This window comes from Podarcis liolepis (assembly GCF_965112155.1).
Source record: "Podarcis liolepis genome assembly, chromosome: 2".
In the NCBI taxonomy this organism is placed as follows: domain Eukaryota; kingdom Metazoa; phylum Chordata; class Lepidosauria; order Squamata; family Lacertidae; genus Podarcis; species Podarcis liolepis.
In genome coordinates, this window is record NC_139555.1 from 34,460,929 (window position 1) to 34,479,214 (window position 18,286).

Here is an 18,286-nt window from a genome sequence, read left to right on the forward strand (position 1 = left end):
CAACTGATGTTGGTAGCCGTAATGTTGCTGGAGGAGGAACAAGGGAAGGACTGTTTCTGGAGCCTCTTGAACTAAATTCAATGTTGATTCTAGAGGAGCTCTATACGTTTCCTTCTTGTCAATTACAGCTGTCATTTTGCTCCTGTTGGCAACGGCTGCATGAGTTTCCTAGTTGGCAAGAGGAGTATTAACATTCCTGGCTGCATAACAAAATTGGTGGAAACACAGCAATTTAGTATTTAATAACTTGAGACTGCAGCCCTTTATGCACTTAACCTGGAAGTAAGAAACACTGAGTTCAATGGAATTTACTTCTGGGTAGGCATGCCTAGGATTGCACTGAAAGTAACATTAAAATACTGAAAAAATAAAAAAAAATCCTTCCAGTAGCATCTTAAAGACCAACTAAGTTAGTTCTTGGTATGAGCTTTCGTGTGCATGCACACTTCTTCAGATACACTGAAACAGAAGTTGTCAGATCCTTCTATATAGTGAGAAGGTGGGGAGGTGCACACGAAAGCTCATACCAAGAACTAACTTAGTTGGTCTTTAAGGTGCTACTGGAAGGAATTTTTTTATTTTGACTATGGCAGACCAACACGGCTACCTATCTGTAATTAAAATACTGGTTGCATTAATGGTGGGGGGTATTGTGGTTTCAAATTCAATTACGACGCGCCCCTTCCACCTCACATTATATTCTTCCCCCCTGCATCACTACTACCACCACATATCTTTGGCTCTCAACATGATTTATTTTTTCCCCCTAAGTGACAAATTACAGTACAACAGCTATGCTCCTACAGATTGTTTAAAACCAGTAATTTCTCTATTGCAGGAGCACAAGTATAGTGCTGGACATCTAAGGTTTTAAATAAAATGTCTGGCAAAGGTAATAAGTCACAAAGATTTCTTTCCTTAGATTTATCCCTGTTGCATTGTGAAAGGCAAGTCACTAAGTCATGGAACAGAACTGGCTTCTTCAAGACTTTCTGGGTAGGAAGTCAGAGGAATTAAGTTTTAATTAAATTCAGAAGCCAGGGAACACAAACACAGCTAGTTTTATTATACAACATTGAAAGCTAGCTAATCTGGAGAAACCAGCCAATAAAAAGACACTCCCATTCTCCATGACCTTCTTTCATGCTTACTATTCCCCTCCCCACCCCCCAAAAAAGCATTATAGGCAGACTATTTTCTAGAGAAGACATGTTTCTCAAATAGCATAGAACCGAGACAGAAAAATATCAATTGTTAAACTACCTAGGGATTATGTCAGTGTAGATGATACTGTGCTAATGGATCAATGGGTTGCCTCTGTAAGGCAGCTGCCTGTGTTTCTAAATTAAAGTTCCATTACTTCTTAAGAAATATTAAAAGTTTCACTGATGTTAAAATAAAAAGGAACCTTATGTGTCACCCCTGTGCAGAAAAGGTGGGGTTGCTCTGAAACACACCCATAGGAGGACTTTCTTCTTCGTCTACAACTAGTTGCCCAAGAAACCGGAATTCACAAACACCTATTCCTCACCCAACTTGCTCTGAGAGCAGTACAAAAGACTACTCCCTCCTCCCGCCTCTTCTAAGAAGCTCTCCAAAATATGCCCATTTCCTGTTCCACCCCACCACGCTACCAGTTAGTAGGTCACAAGTAGGAACCTACTCAACAGGAACCTACTCCTGGCTAAGTGCTTTGTTGTTGTTGTTGTTTAGTCGTTTAGTCATGTCCGACTCTTCATGACCCCATGGACCAGAGCACGCCAGGCACTCCTGTCTTCCACTGCCTCCCGCAGTTTGGTCAGACTCATGCTGGTAGCTTCGAGAACACTGTCCAATCATCTCGTCCTCTGTCGTCCCCTTCTCCTTGTGCCCTCCATCTTTCCCAACATCAGGGTCTTTTCCAGGGAGTCTTCTCTTCTCATGAGGTGGCCAAAGTATTGGAGCCTCAGCTTCACGATCTGTCCTTCCAGTGAGCACTCAGGGCTGATTTCCCTAAGAATGGATACGTTTGATCTTCTTGCAGTCCATGGGACTCTCCAGAGTCTCCTCCAGCACCATAATTCAAAAGCATCAATTCTTCGGCGATCAGCCGCCTTTATGGTCCAGCATTCACTTCCATACATCACTACTGGGAAAACCATAGCTTTTACTATACGGACCTTTGTTGGCAACATCCTTCATGGATCACTGCCTTGCCGTTGCGAAGGGGCTTGAAGAACTCAGAGAAGCTATGAACTATGCCGAGCAGGGCTAAGTGCTTAGGCAGGCCTTTCTCAGCCTCGGGTCTCAAAGTGTTCTTGAACTGCAACTTCACTGCTAGATAGCTCAGTAGGTAGAGCATGAAACCCAGCCAGAGGGGCGGGGTAGAAATAATAAATTATTATATTATTATATCTTTTAATCTCAGGGTCGTGGGTTTGAGTCCCACATGGGGCAAAATATTCCTGCACTGTAAGAGGCTGGACTATAGACACTGGTGGTACCTTCAGTTCTACAATTCCATCATCCCTGAACACTGGTCATGCTGTCTAGGAATGATAGTTGTGGTCAAATATTTGGGGACTCAAGGTTAAGAAAGGCTGGCTTAGATTCTACTGACCATAGCCTCTTGCTCAGGTGTGGGGAACGTTTGGCTTTTCAGATGTTGCTGATCCTTGGCCATGCTTGCTTGAGCTGACAAGGAGTTGTAGTTCAGCAACACCTGGAAAGTCAAAGGTTACCCACTCCCGCTCATTGCTTCTTTGTTCACCTTCCAGAAAAGAGATGGCTGTTCACCCTCTTCATAACTGGACCATTGTTCCCTCTCTGGTTCACGTGACTTAATTCCTTACCTCATCCTTCACACTTTCCTGCAGGAAGGAACTCATTCCTGGGTCTTGTGGCTTAAGATCCCATTCCTGGGTCTTGTGGCTTAAGAAATACCCTCCCCCCCAACCACATACTGTTTTTGCAGCTCCAAGATCAATTTCTCAAACTGATTCTGTGTCACTGTAAACCATCTCCCCTAAATATAATATATATACATGCAGTGCCTAGAGTGGAGGGGAAGATTGTGAACTTAATTTTAATACTTTTGATAATGGCAGAACATTTCATTATTATACAGATTCCCCGAAAAACTTATTATCATACCCCCCACTGCCTCTTGAGTACTTCACATCTTAAATTTTGTCAGCCTACAAGCAAACAGGTGAGATTCTTAGATAATTAAAAGGAACATCAAGGGTGACACTCTTTGGACTGGGCTGACTGGCTCAAATTCTCTTCCTTGTTCCACACAAGCAAATCAACCAAGGTAAGGGACTGTTGCTCCGTTAACTTGTACTGGGAAGACAGTGGCTGCAATCATCACAGGTGCTTGCAGGGAGACACAATTGTTCCTACAATTTATTGTCCAAGCTTTTGAAATGGAAATTTGAGGACAGCAGTTCTCAAATCCCACCCACCTTGCAGGGCACTAAGAAATTACTGGCTGTCTCAGTGGACTGCTTAGGCTGCAAATTTATACCCAGTTACCTAGAAGTAAGCTACCTTGAAGTCAGTAGAACCGAGTATAGCTATATGTAGCATTGATTCAAAACTTCACACTAAACAATTACAAAGAATTTGGGTAATATATTTGCATCAGCGCATCATTTTAGTTCACAATCACTTTTACAGCTATGATCCAACTGCAGGAATTCATTCATGTTTCAAAATAAACAATTGTGCTTCATTCAGTGATTAAGCAGGCACACGCCAGAAATAGACATTCATTTGTCTGAACAGGGGCCTAGGAGTTTCTGCATAGGAAGCAAGAATATTGTTCATCTCTGAAATATTGTCTGAAAGCAGGGATATATTTCACGACTGGACTTAACTGTCAATACGTAACTTAACCAATACGTAATCTTAACTTAACTTAACCAATACGTAATCTTAGGTTCCCTCAGACTCAAATCCTTATTCTTATGGACATTACATGCTTTCTCCCAAGAACTCTCAAGTTAATTAAGATATGACTTGCTCAAACCCCACTGAGTAGTCCAAGCCCAAACACGCCTGTAAGAACCAATGGCATGGGAGCATAGTCATCTAGTCCATTTAGTCAGGTCTCTGTCTTTCCTCAGCAGTAAAAGGCCAGCTACGGGGCTGTTTTCTTCTGCGCCAGCTCAGCCAGTTGCTGCTGACGCCTCTGCAGCACCTCCAGGCGTTTCTTTTCATAGTACTCATACTCCCGGGCACGGATCTCCTCTACCTCAGGGAAAAAACGATGTCTGCAGTAAACAGAGACAAAAAGAGAGTTAATCAAGCCATGCAGCCCAACTCCAGACCTTTGCTTATCAGGCGTCCCTCAACAAAGCTCTATCCTGCCACCCACCGTGCATGTTAGTACACACAACCCATTCCTTGTCTGGTTGGGGAGGTTCTAAAACATAGGACGAGTTCTACCTAGCAAAGGACCACACACTGAAAAGTTCTTGGGAAAGAGAGTAAAAAAACTTCCTACGGCCACTAGACTGATTGACAGTTAATAAAGAGCTATGAATCTGCGTGGCGTGGGAGCCTTGGGAAAAACTCCAGACAGTCTTATGCACGTTTACCCAGCAGAAAGCCCCACAGAACAATGGGGCTTACTCCTCAGGAGGGCTGCAATGGGTTTGCAAGCCTGTTTCTGCAAAAACACAACGACTTGCAAGACTCGAGAGACCAAACAGATTGCATGTGGCACAAACCTTCCTAACCGAAGGAAAACCCAACCCAGCAAAAGTTTGTATCGCAGCAGATCCGCTAGCTTTTAAAGGCGCCACAGCTACTTTCGGGGGGGGGGAGGCTCCTTTGTGAAGTCCACAAAAATGGGATCTTGCAAGAGGACTGCCCCGGACTTTTTCACGGTGCAATCCTCTGTGTGCTTATGATGCAAAAGTTCGGCGGGGATCACTCCCAAGAAAGTGAGCCGAGGGCCAAAGCCTTAAGCTGAAAGGTCAGGGAGCTGGACTGTGCTTCCAACCTCAACACCAACCCCTGCCAGGCTCCTTGAGCTCCTCCTCCCTTTGGACTCCTGCCCAGGCCCTCTCACGGCACCTGTACACGAAGGCGGTCGCCAAGGCACAGAAGATGCCCCCAAACAACAAGGGCTTGGACAGACGTTTCTTCGCGGAGAAGCCCGCCATGGCTGGAAGGGGCTCGGCGGCGGAGCAGTAGAGCGGACCCTCCCACCTCTAAAGGGTACTTGTTCCCCGCTAGGGTGCTGCCCTTAGTGTAACTCTTCTGCCCGTTCTTCAACGCAACATCCGGTTTCCTGCGCGTTCCTGGAGTTTTTTTCCGTGCGTGCCGGCGTGTCCTGTCCGGAAGTTCCGTGCGAGGTTTTGCTGTGCCTCCAACCGGCTGGGCGATAAAGCGAGGCCGGTGCGGGCAAGGGAAGGAGCCATCCAAGGGCAGCAGGTAACGAAGTGGGCGGGGAAACGGACGGAAATACCCAGGGTTAGATTCCTATGGCAATATCCTATCCTAGACCTCGGTCTACCTGTAAGCCGCCTGGAGTCCCTATCAGGGGGAAAGACGGAGTACAGTATAAGAAAATACAGTGGTACCTCGGGTTACAGACGCTTAAGGTTACAGACTCCACTAACCCAGAAATAGTACCTCGGGTTAAGAACTTTGCTTCAGGATGAGAACAGAAATTGTGCTCCGGCGGTGCGGCGGCGGCAGCGGGAGGCCCCATTAGCTAAAGTGTTACCTCAGGTTAAGAACAGTTTCAGGTTAAAGACAGACCTCCGGAACGAATTAAGTACTTAACCCGAGGCACCACTGTATAGACGACTACTACCACCACTACTAGTAGCAACAATAATATGTTAACCTAGGTCTTTTTCAGCCATCTTCTGGTCAGGGCAGCCTTCCAGGGATCAGAAAGTCTTCCAGAATATGGGAAACCTGATCCATCATATGACATGTTTTCCCATGGTGGGGAGGACACCCCAAAGGAGAGGGGAGTGGCAGTTGTTTCATGGGACCATTAGATCATACACACGGGTGACGCTGTGGTCTAAGCCACTGAGCCGCTTAGACTTGCCAATCAGAAGGTTGGTGGTTCGAATCCCTGCAACGGGATGAGCTCCCATTGCTCTGTCCCAGCTCCTGTCAACCTAGCAGTTCAAAAGCACACCAGTGCAAGTAGATGAATAGGTAAACTATTCTGTGGCAGAAAGGTAAACTATATTTCCGTACGCTCTGGCTTCCATCACTGTGTCCCATTGTGCCAGAAGTGGTTTAGTCATGCTGGCTATGACCTGGGAAGCTGGATGTGGACAAACACCAACTCCCTTGGCCTGAAAGTGAGATGAGCACCGCAACCCCATAGTCGCTTTGGACTGGACTTAACCATCCAGGGGTTCTTTACCTTTTACCTTAGATCATACACGGGTAAATACTGGAGAAGTGGTGTTTTAAGGACACATCTACACAAGTCGCAAAGTGTTGCCCTGGTGGAGTGGTAGGTTATAGTCACACAGGCTCATTTATTTTACTGGGAGCTTTTCCATAGTTATGTGGAGGAACTGGAGAGTAGGAATACTAATTGGTGGTGCATCGATTGAATTTTTGTACGCCCTGAGTCTTCTAGTTCCTTGTGTAGTTAATATTTAAAAGAGGAAGTAGTGGGTGTTTTTTTAAAGGCTATTGGAGAAATTGGCAATATTTTTTGCTGTAATTCTGAGTACACAAAGGCGAGGAGTCTAGTCATGATTAGAAAATGTTTTATGTCAAATGGTTTCCTGCCGCACTGAGAACCTAAGAGTTGTTCTGAACAAGCACATATCAACCATATCCGTGTTTTAAAATACTAAGGGATATGAACAGAGAGTTTGTCATACGGCAGTGTAGGAAGCTTGGAGGGAGAATGTTATATGCAAAGATCTAAGCTGGAAAGTTTAGCTTCATTGTTTGTTTTCAGGTCAAAAGTAGATTTGATTCTACAGACATGTGGAAGTACTTTTTTGAGGCAGTGGGATTTTCCTCATTTGGGAGATGGAAAATGCTTTTTCCTGAACGAAAAGCACAATGCGTTTAGGAAGCCTGCCCCATTTGAAGAATAAAGCTGTAGTTTATTCACTGCTCGTATAAAATTATTAGCTTGAAATTATACGTAGTTGTCAGGGGTTTAGGAGCAGAGGCAAGGGCAAGGGAGGAAACAGAGAGCGAAGGGGAGGAGGCAGAAGAAAAGATGAGTGATGACGACGACCCGAGATCTCCGAGTCTTTCCAGTGAATCAGAGGATTCACAGAAAGGAGCACCAGTGGCCAGGGCAAGGGGGGAGTCTAGGGGGGCACCCCAGGAAGATAGAGCCAGAGGGGACTCAGAGGAGAGCAGTTGGAAATCGGGACCAGCGTCACCGCCAGAGAGCAGGGAAGAGGGAAGGAGCCAGGGGGCAAGCGCTGGCAGCTCACCACAGGAGGGAGGGCACGAGTCAGGAGTGGCCACACCTCCATCGGGGAGCGAAGAAACGGTTAAGCGGAAAGTGGAAGGTTGGGCGCGCGCGCCAAGTTCAAATGCAGAGGAAGGTGGCGCAGTAAGCAGCCCGGAAAGGGAGCCAGGTCCTAAAGCCCGGCGCAAGGAGACAGGAGGGTCCGGGGGGTCAGCGTCAGAAGAATCCCGGAAGGAAGAGACCCCGGGGGGTAGAGGGACCCAGAGGAGGACAGTCAGGCGGAAAAGGTGGAGCCGGGCTAGGATATTAAGTTGGTGCACACGGGGCGGAGACTCAGACGGAGCTTCGCCGATCTAGCTACTAGACGTAGAGTTGCGCGCAGCAGCGTGAGAATGGAAACTGTAACTCAATAAAGACTTTTACTTAATGATCGCTGGCTAGCGTGATCCTCTGTGAGCTAGGATCTTCAAGCAGCTCTGACAGTAGTCTAAAGAGGCTAAACATTAAAGACAAGGAAATTGGGATTGAAAATGGAGAAGAAATCTTTCACAGAACCTTTCAGTACTCCTGTAATAGTACGTCCTTCAGAATATTATTTCAAATGAAACACTGCCTTTTCTTCTAGCACCATGTCCCAAAACCACAAGGATCTACTAGGTCTGGGTCGCCTTGAATACCTACAGGCCCTAGTCACTGAATTCCAGGTGACTGAGAGCTCCGGTGAGTATAATTTATTGGCCACTATCTGCTTCTGTTCTATGTGAATGCCTTGCCCATCTTAGTTGCTTCTTTCCTCCACTCAAGAGTTGTTGCTTTGGTAACACAGTTTTTATTCATTTTCATCTTTAAACTGTTTAACATGGTTGCATTGTATATACTTTTGTTTGCATTAGAGCATATGACATGCAATATTACATAAAAATCAAACAACCACAAAAACTCAAGTAAACGTTTCGGAATATATTAACAAAGTTGTGTCAAATTTTATATAACAAAAATATTACCTCAAGAGTTGTTTTATATTATTTCAGAAGCCAAGGAGCAGGTGTTGGCCAATCTAGCTAATTTTGCTTATGATCCCAAGAACTATGAATATCTCCGGCAGCTGAAAGTATTGGACCTGTTCCTAGATATGCTCAGTGAGGACAATGAAACCCTTGTGGAATTTGCACTTGGTAAGGCTTGGGTTTAAGCTTGATGCTTACTATGAATTAAAGCAATTTTTAAAAGCTTCTCTCAACCTCCACACTTGAAATTATACTCCCACATCACTTTAGGGATAGTCACGTTAGTCAGTCTTGGTACATGGCAGTGGTTTTTTTACCTTTACCTTTATGGCACTGGTTATGATTGTAAGCTGGGAAGGCCTCGTGGTTCAGCCATTAAATCTCTAATGTTCAATCCTGTATACATCTGCTCAGACCTATGTCCCACTGTTCAGTGGGGCTTCCTTCTGGGTAAGCAAGCATTGGATTGCAGCCTGTGGCCTTAGGTAAACTTCTCTCTTTCTCTCTTATCAGCCTCAAACCCCCATTTAATGTTGACCTCTCTTACAATGTGTGTGAAAGCAGGATTACTAAGAAAATGTGTGTGAAACATTTTAGTGTTCAATGCACTATATAAATATTGAATTTCATCATTATTAAGATCTGTATCCTTTGTGGTGGCAAGATAAATCTTCACAATTAGAAGAAATTTAGTCAGAGCAGCCAGCTAACATTGTAAACTTAGGAAAAGAGCAGTTACTGTGCCATTCCAGTTGTTTCTGGTCTCCCAACTCCCCCAGCCAGCATGCTCAATGGTCAGGGAACATGGGCGTTGCTGTCCAGCAACATCTGGAGCGACATAGGTTCTCCATACCCATACAACGGTATCACTTGTTAAGAAAACACCATAGGTTAAATATATCGGCCCACACAGTGTGGAAATAATTGTTTACTTTTATTATCATCATACTAATAATTCAGCATTCCAAATATTTCAGCAAATGATTCCATTTTATTTCTCGGAAGCCATGAGCAGAACAGTTGGCCCCCATGAATCCCAGGACCTGTTAACATGCAGGATATCCCACTTCTTGTAAAAGGCTGCTTAGTCTGACATGCTGAGTTGAAGGAGCAGGTGAGACACTGCTGAGCCAGTAAGAGCAGGAAGCAGACAAGTTTTGAAAACAAAGGAGCATTCTCTTATGCAGAGGCTGCAGCACTTACAGGAGCGCACAGTGCCTTCTAGTGTTGTGTGTGGGGAGTTAGTATGAATGCTTTGGTTGGGGGAAAAACAGGAAGGCTTTTTCAGAATGAAAACAAGGTAGATAATTGCAATCAGAGGGAGTTGTTATGGGCAGAAAGAAAGAAAACAAAAAACTCTGTAAGTTGAACAAGAACCCAGTGGTGTTCTTTTATTTCAGATAGCTTAGTGTGTAACCCTGCTGGGTTCTTGTTCCACTTGTTTTCTTTCTTTTCCCTCTCATAAAAAACTGTGTGTTAAGCTAATGAGGAACCTGTGGCAGAGTGTGAAAATAGTTAAACATACACTAGTATTGCCACCAGTCAACTTTGCAAGACATAAATTACATCGTTCCCAGCCCATAATGCCCTGTGCCTCTTGCTAGCTCTTCCCTTCAGCATCTTGTCCTTTGCCAACAAATTCCAAATTCTTCTTAATCACATTTTGTAAGTTGCAGACCCCCCCCCTTGCCTCCCAATGTGTGCAATGTTTACAATTCTCATGACAGAATTTGAATAGATAATAGAAGTTTTAACCTGTGTCTGCCTGGCTATAACTCCCACTGAGATCTCCCCTCCCGCTAGTAACCAGTTGCCTTCGTTGTGGATGTTGGGGAAAGAGGAAGGGAAAGTCAGGACAGTGCAGAGGCAAGCATGCAAGCTACATAGGGAAAGACTTAGATCATGGTTTCCCAAACTTGGGTCTCCAGCTGTTTTTTGGACTACAGTTCCCATCATCCCTGACCACTGGTTGTGCTAGCTAGGGATGATTTGGGGAACCCTGACTTAATAATAAAATTAATTTATATCCTGCCCATCTGATTGGGTTTCCCCAGCCACTCTTGGTGGCTTACAACATATATAAAAACACACCAAACATTAAAAAACAAAATATGCTGACAAGCAACAAACAAACCAATAAATCAATAGAAACCAATAACAACAATAATAAACAGTTTACAGTTATACCCAAATTAAAATTACCACCAACCTCAACTAAACATTTAACCAACACCAACCCAACAAAAAACTGAGGAACTAAAATTAGAACAGTTAAAAAAATTTTAGCCAGTTGCCCCAGCCCTCCAAGAGTTGTTCCAGCAATGTCCCTCTGGCCTCCCAGAAGCCTCTTTTAGCTGTTCAGGGTGAGTCTGGGTGACTTAGGTGAGTCTGGTTGCCTCAATACCTATGGCAGTGGTAAATGTGAAGGAGATGAGAAGGCTGGCCCTGTCTTTACTATCTCATTCTCTCGTACTTTAGGTGGCCTTTGTAACCTCTGCCTGGACAAAATCAACAAAGACTATATCTTGGAGGCAGATGGTGTCGCAGCCGTTGTCGGTTCCCTCTCCAGCACCAATGAAGAGACTGTGATGTCCGCAGTCACTACTTTAATGTACTTGACCACCCCCCAGTCTCGCCAACAGATCACAGCTCTTCCCGTGGTGGAATGCATGCTGCGCTTCTCCCTCTCGGCCAACCGGAGGCTACGAAACTTGGCCACCATCTTCCTTGAAGATTACTGCACCCCTCATCAGGTAGAGGCGGCCAAGGCCCTGACCGAACACACCGCCCTAGGGATCCCCCTGCCAAAGGACTGACGGGGCACAGAGGGCAGCCGGAAAGCTTTTCATGGAAGAAGCAGCAGCCCTTGTGTTGGAAAAAGCCAGCCCTCGGGTGAGGAAAATCATCCCCGGAATCTCACTTTAAAAAGAGACTCTTCAGGAACTGTTAAGCACCACGAGGCACGCATCTGATGCTGTCATTTTTAGGGGCTACTGAAATATTTTGGCACATTACACCATGCTTTGGTGGGAGGCTGGATTACACCGAGGTGTCCTGCTGCCTAGCAATCCTGGGTAAGCCAGCCTTCCATCTGCTGAGTGGGCTTCTCACTGGCAGAAGACAGCAGGAAGTCCCAAAACAGGGCATTGCAAGGGCAAGGAGGGGCAAAGTTGAGCCAGCCCAGGATCTGCTGGATCCTAAGCTGGTCTTAGTACCAAGATGCAGTGCATTCAGGGTGAATCTGGGCCCAGTTCCTACACTGACCTGGAGATGGTGCAGCGATCTGGCCCAGTTCAAGCCTGACTATTCTCCCCTACTGCCACCGCTTTGCAGCCAAAGTGAGCTGCGATGCTACTGATGCAGTAGGGGGTCTACTGCTTGGCCAAGCTCTGCCAGCAGGGTTGGGAGTTTAGATTGCCCCTTAAGCTTGTCTTTCATTCTACTGGAATGAAAGTCAGTCATTCTGTTGGAATAAGCGTGGAATTCCTTGCCAATAGAAGTTCAGCAGGAATCAGGAGATGTGACACGATTATGCTTAGTTGTCTTGTTACATTTTGTTATACATCTAAAAAAATCCCAATGCATTTTTACTTTCTTCCTCTTTTTTATTTTTTACACTTCCTTTCTTTTTTAAGGAAGCTTGGCAGAGTTCCATTACTGCTTTCTTTCAATTGACTTTGCAAGCTCTGCATTGTTCAGACATGCTTTTGGAGTGTGAAATTTTTTAACCAACCAGATTTGATTGATGGCTTTACTGTTGTGGTGGTATTTTGTACAGCTTTGTTATATTTTCTGTGAAAGCGTGGTTTATAAATATTTGAATAAAGAACAGATAGATAAAATATTGTTATCTGGAGATTTAAATCATGCTACAGGACTATAGTATAGTATAGTATAGTATAGTATAGTATAGTATAGTATAGTAAAAGCTATGGTTTTCCCAGTAGTGATGTATGGAAGTGAGAGCTGGACCATAAAGAAGGCTGATCACTGAAGAATTGATGCTTTTGAATTATAGTGCTGGAGGAGACTCTTGAGAGTCCCATGGACTGCAAGAAGATCAAACCTCTCCATTCTTAAGGAAATCAGCCCTAAGTGCTCATTGGAAGGACAGATCGTGAAGCTGAGGCTCCAATACTTTGGCCACCTCATGAGAAGAGAAGACTCCCTGGAAAAGACCCTGATGTTGGGAAAGATGGAGGGCACAAGGAGAAGAGGACGGCAGAGGACGAGATGGTTGGATGGTGTTCTCGAAGCTACCAGCATGAATTTGACTCAACTGCGGGAGGCAGTAGAAGACAGAAGTGCCTGGCGTGCTCTGGTCCATGGGGTCATGAAGAGTCGGACACAACTAAACGACTAAACAACAACAACAACAGGACCCTAATAGCTATTATAGTGGATATACCTTGGAGCAGGAGAATACAGGTGGGAATCCTGTTGCCCTCCAAATATAGTTGGGACTCCAATTCCCATCCGCCAGTGTGGTCAGAAATGATGGGCGTTGGAACATTTGGAAAGTCATGGGTTGCACATCCTGCTTTAGCTGGGCTTTTTTTTCTTTAAGTAGCAGAATGAACAGAAGACAGGTGAGCAATAGCAAATGGCTCAGTTGGTTAGTGTGTGGTGCTCATAATGCCAAGTTTTCAGATTTGATCCCCTTATGGGACAGCTGCATATTTCTTGCATTGCAGGGAGCTGAACTAGATCAGAGCTGTCCAAACTGCACTGTGTAGGTGTTGTTAGGATCGTCCTACTCTCATGTAGGACCCTGGTAGAGACACATGCCCGATTGGCATGTTCTCTCCCTCCTGGTCGGTCGGTCGCTTCAAAAACTTTCTCCAGCCCGAACATCACAGCGACTGATACCAGGAAGCATCAGCACACTTACGGAACCTGCAGAGTATTTGTAGTTTGCGTAACAGACTCAAAAGCTCAACATCTTGGCTAATCTACGTTTATTTACATATAATACACTCGGAGCATTCTGACTTAGCTCCTTCATGACTGCAAACGCGGAGCAAGAATCCTAACAGGTGTGTCCTAACAGCTACTGACCGTTTGCACTTTTATTTATCTAGATGTATGATAAAGACTCAACACAGGGATTTAACATCTTTATAACTCACATTGTTGATGTTTAATTAGGACAAAACACTATTCTCTTGCAAATAGGAAATATATTTCCGTCTAGGCCAGCTCACTAGGTGGGTGTCTTGCTTCGTTCCAGTGGGGTTTAATGACCAGCTGGTGTTTTGGGTCACTTTCACTGCCTGTTGAAGTACACGCCCCTTTCTTCAGCCATCACTTGGAGCGCTTGCTCTCCAGTATGGCCCTCCAGTCATCAGTCCAAGACTCGAGTCTTCTTCGTGGGGGCTGCAGCTTTAGATGCTTGTTATGACAGCACGAGAACAAGATGTGCTCCCAGCTCGGATTAGGCTCAACCCCTGAGAAGAATGAGAATGGGAAATTGCAAGAGCGACCATTTCATCACTGGAGCAACGGTAAAGTGTTTGGATCTGGAAACTGCACTGCACATTCTCGTACCTTTAACGGCATCCTTGTCATCAAAGAGCAGGTCAGCAGACACAACTGTTTTATCTCTGGTCAGAATTATCCGCTCCACAAATTTGGGACCCAAGTGCTTTTGAACCCAGCTGTACTATCAGGTGAAGAAAGATCAGTATCAGAAGAATTTTAATTACAGCCTTTTTACCAAAAAAAAAACCAAAGAAGCCAAAACACTCGACTATATCCAACCGGTTATTTAGACAGGAGAGTCAGAGGAGACGTGAAATTATAAAGCTGGTATGAAATGTTTTCTACAAACTTTGACAGACATTTTCTCATTTCACAAATTGCTTAGGCTGCAATCCTGAACACACATACTCAGGAATGAATGCAGTGGGGTGTACTTTTGAGTAAACATGCAGAAGATGTCTGTTTTAATCGGGCTTGTAGAGCAGAAGCTGGTGGCTTCCTGAAGCATCTGGCGACCCATAGCTTAGGGGGTAGAAATTCTTGTTAACATAGGTATTCCAATCATTGTACATTTTGGTCATCCAGCAAAATGCAGAGATTCTCATGGGGTTTTTTCACAGAAAAGGGGGAAACATTTAAATAAATTGGGCCAAAGGGCAAGAAAAATGCAAGATGTTTCCTGTTACCTTCAAGATTCACAACACAATCATGTGCACATTTACTCAGACATAAGCCCCACTGTGTCTTTCTAGAGTTTAAGAACGGGCTTCCAGAACGGATTAAGTTCGTAAACCAAGGTACCACTGTATTATAAAAACTATATGCTTGTGTTTCGTGGGGGTACATATCCTACTTTTATAATACATTTGTTCATTTTCCAGTGCAATGTGCAATAGACTGTTCAACTGACTTGTGCCTGCAAGTTACCATTCAAAAGCCTCTGAAATACTCCCATAGGTGGGGGATCTACATCAGAGCAGGTAACCCAATGGTGTAGAAGGGACATGAATAGAGCCTCACCTCGACAATGAAGCACATAAGCCACTAGTATTGAAGACGAGGAACATAGAAGCAAAAATAAGGAATCTGATGGGAGGCTCTGCATAACACAAGGTTGGAGTCAGGGTAAGCAAGCAGAACAGAGAGAGTGTAGGGGACAGCAAACAATTGCCAACCTTCTCTTGAACGCAGTATTCATATTTCCGGATAGGGCTTGTGCAAATAAATACTTCTGTGCTGAAAAGACATGGGCATTTATTAGTCACTATATGAAAATAAACCATGGGGGCTAATTGCAAACCATTCTGTGTTCCGAATGGGCCTTACTTGGGCATTTGAATCATCTCCTGCATTGCTTCCATAGCTCCTGGAATGGGATCCAAACCCAGAAAGAAGCCTGGTGACTCGTACACACTGGCTACCTTCACCTGAAACCAGATGCATGGAATTACACTTCTAGTCTAAAGAGAGCTCACCTAGTTGCTTTAATATTCAATCTACTATGGAAGAAAATAGGAGAAGGCTCTCCTTCCCCCAGAGAAGGGCTCAAGAACTGCTTTAATTTTCAAAACTGTATCCCATGTACGTGGTCAAGGAGTGCCTTCTGGAGCAAGGCACTGGGGCTGCCGTAGAAACCCGGGCTGAGCAGCAGAGGGGTTGAACTGAGCTGCAGGACCACCGCTGCTTCCACAGCCATTGCACGCATGCCAGCTGGGATGGGGTGGGCTGGCAAATCAAGCCACAGCAGCAGGGCTGGCTTAGGATCCAGCAGAGCCTGGGTTAGCTCTATGAGCTGCTGCGGGGGGGGGGGTCCTTTTAGCAGGTTGAAGGAAGTGTTCTGAGACACCTCTGCCCAATCCACCTCGCCAACCCTGCACAAAGGGGGTTTGGATTGCAGCCTAAGACTGCTTTATTCCTGCAGGCTTTTTATTGGATAACGTTTCTGGCATGGTGAAGACTTGTTCCTAGGTATATTTCGCATTTCAATATTTTTTCATGGTTGGGGGAATAATTGTTTATATAAACCGATTATTTAAAATGATATTTCTTGTACTGAGAAACTTGGCTGAAAAGTGACTGGTTTCAGATAACTTTTTTGGGAAAGCCTCTCACTTTCCAAGCCTATTTAGCCGTGGAAAGAGAGTGTGCTGATCCTGTAAAGAAAAATATATAATTGTTAATGCAAGTTGCACTGAGCCCTTTTTTTAAAAGAAACCTAAAAAATACAAAACGGCATTTCAAAGCTACTTTGGATGCTACCAAAGGATTGTGTCTCCGTTTCCCTTCATCTGTTCTTTTGGGCTATGTTTGCTGCTGTAATTGGTGACACCATGATTCTTCACCATACAGAGAATCTCCACAATTGGGTTTAAAAGCAAGATTGTAGCCTGAATGTTTCAACTTGAAGAAATGAATCATTCCCATGTATGGCTTTTCCAGTGGAATGAAATATGCCTACCGCAAAACTTTTAAAAGACACATGAGACCTGCAGAGGAGAGATGGAGTGTGGTGGAGGAATAGAGGGCAGCTCTGAAACTTTAGCTATCAACTTGTAGCGTTGAAGATAGTTTGATGCTCTGCGTCACTAAATGCCACCGACGGGGCGGGCAGGGGAGCGCGCGTTCCTCTTTGCGGCAAGGCTGCTGACTCGAGCTTTTAAGGGGTAAAAGTCCACTAGAGCCAGCTTTCCCTCCTTGCTGCCAGCTGAAAGGTGACTTTTTGCGCATGTCGGAACTGTTTTAAAGGCAGAAGGGGACCGCAATGCCCCTGCCGGTTTTTCTAAAGTTTCCTGCTGCGTTGGATCTCGGGCAAGCCTTAGCACTCGAGCTCTCCAAAAAGGAGCCGGGGCTCTTCTCCCTCTTCCACCCGTCATCTTCCGGGAGCAGCTCGGGTCATGGGAGCCGTCCAGCGCCCCCCCCCCCGCCCGCCCTCCCGATGCTCACCCCCAGATCCTCCCGCAGGGAGCGGTATTGCTCCACCGCCAAGAAGCCCCTTCGCTGCTCCAGTTCCACGCGAGGCTCTCCGGGGAAGGCGGCGGAGAAGCCCCGCAGCAGCGCGCCTTCGAAGTCCGCCAGGACCCCGTCCATGTCCACCAGGACGCGCAGCGGGCGGGACGCGGAGCCGCCGTCCATTCTTCCCCGGGGACGCACGTGGGCCGCTGCAGAGCCCGGCTACGCCAGAGGAGGCGCTGGGGAGTCAGAGAGGCGGAGCCTGGGGGGAACTTCGGCCCCCGGCGACCCACGAGAGAGGAGTAATGGATACTCAAAGGGCGAGATCTAACCCGCTCAGGGGCGCATGAGCAGAGGGCGCACGTGGGAAGCGCGGCGCTTTGTGGGAAGAAGAGGGGGAGAGATTTCTCCCCATTCTCCGGCTTGGAAGGGCGAGGAGGTGGCTTTTCCCCTTCGTGCTCAAAGCAGGAGTCCCCATTTTGCATTAACTTTTTGCTGTTATTTGATCAGCGTCTTGTGTTTCTCAATCTGTGGGTCTCCAAATGTTGTTGGACTACAACTCCCATCTTCTGGGAACCCACAGGTCTAAACGAAGAGATCTGCACTTGAAGCAATATTTTCAGCTATCCAAGGTCGCTCTAAAGTCAGAATTGTAAGGAAACGCCCCCCCCCAGTCATCTGGTCCAAACCCCTGCACTGCAGGAATCTTTGGCCCAACGTGCGGCTCGAACCCACGACGCTGAAAATAAGAGTCTCTTGCTCTACCAACTGAGCTACCTGGATACATTTGTTCAAGCAAGGGTTGCAAGTTACAGGCATGGCTTTGAGTTTTCTTTATATGGTAACTGAGCCTGGTCAATAGCAAATATACAATGAGGGGTGGGTGTATTGGGCGGGGCTGGGGGAGAGGGAAGAAAGAGTAAGAGATGAGCTTTTATCAAGAATTACGGAAGCTACAAGAAGAATTGGGACACGGGTGGTGCTGTGGGTTAAACCACAGAGCCTAGGACTTGCCGATCAGAAGGTCGGCGGTTCGAATCCCCGTGACGGGGTGAGCTCCCATTGCTCGGTCCCTGCTCCTGCCAACCTAGCAGTTTGAAAGCACATCAAAGTGTAAGCAGATAAATAGGTACCACTCTGGCAAGAAGGTAAACAGCGTTTCCGTGCACTGCTCTGGTTTGCCAAAAGCGGCTTAGTCATGCTGGCCACATGACCCGGAAGCTGTACACCGGCTCCCTCGGCCAATAAAGCGAGTTGAGCGCCACAACCCCCGAGTCAGCCACGACTGGACCTAATGGTCCTTTACCTTTACAAGAATTGCTCAGTATGTTGCTCAGTTCACTCTGTTCTACTGCAAAAAAGCAATCAAACACTTGAATTCTACACCACCACTGTGGCATTATAATGGTGTCAGTTACTACTAGATAAAGAACATACCCAAATG

General features: G+C 45.8%; 2 protein-coding genes and 1 long non-coding RNA gene across 4 annotated transcripts; 1 reads left to right on the top strand and 2 right to left on the bottom strand.

The window, feature by feature from the left end:
* Positions 1 to 3,038: 3,038 nt before the first annotated feature.
* On the bottom strand, positions 3,039 to 5,223 carry LOC310699445. The gene is made up of 2 exons (XR_014522078.1): positions 5,065 to 5,223; positions 3,039 to 4,256 (listed from the first exon to the last, which is right to left on the bottom strand). It is a non-coding gene; the product is annotated as an uncharacterized lncRNA (long non-coding RNA).
* Positions 5,224 to 5,296: 73 nt separating this feature from the next.
* Positions 5,297 to 12,254, top strand: ARMC7 (armadillo repeat containing 7). Of its 2 annotated transcripts, none has more exons than XM_083487286.1 (4): positions 5,297 to 5,424; positions 8,031 to 8,125; positions 8,437 to 8,580; positions 10,891 to 12,254. In XM_083487286.1, the coding sequence occupies exons 2-4, from the start codon at positions 8,035 to 8,037 to the stop codon at positions 11,226 to 11,228; spliced, it is 573 nt and encodes a 190-aa protein (XP_083343412.1). In that variant the 5' UTR covers positions 5,297 to 5,424; positions 8,031 to 8,034; the 3' UTR covers positions 11,229 to 12,254. The 2 variants fall into 2 exon arrangements, with proteins under 2 accessions (XP_083343412.1, XP_083343413.1); XM_083487287.1 differs by lacking the exon at positions 5,297 to 5,424 and adding an exon at positions 6,721 to 7,126 and having other exon boundaries at positions 7,889 to 8,125.
* A 1,262-nt stretch (positions 12,255 to 13,516) lies between these two features.
* NT5C (5', 3'-nucleotidase, cytosolic) lies at positions 13,517 to 17,177 on the bottom strand. Its single transcript, XM_083487282.1, has 5 exons — positions 16,837 to 17,177; positions 15,220 to 15,320; positions 15,069 to 15,129; positions 13,960 to 14,074; positions 13,517 to 13,859 (listed from the first exon to the last, which is right to left on the bottom strand). The coding sequence occupies exons 1-5, from the start codon at positions 17,023 to 17,025 to the stop codon at positions 13,717 to 13,719; spliced, it is 609 nt and encodes a 202-aa protein (XP_083343408.1). The 5' UTR covers positions 17,026 to 17,177; the 3' UTR covers positions 13,517 to 13,716.
* Between the last annotated feature and the right edge of the window lie 1,109 nt (positions 17,178 to 18,286).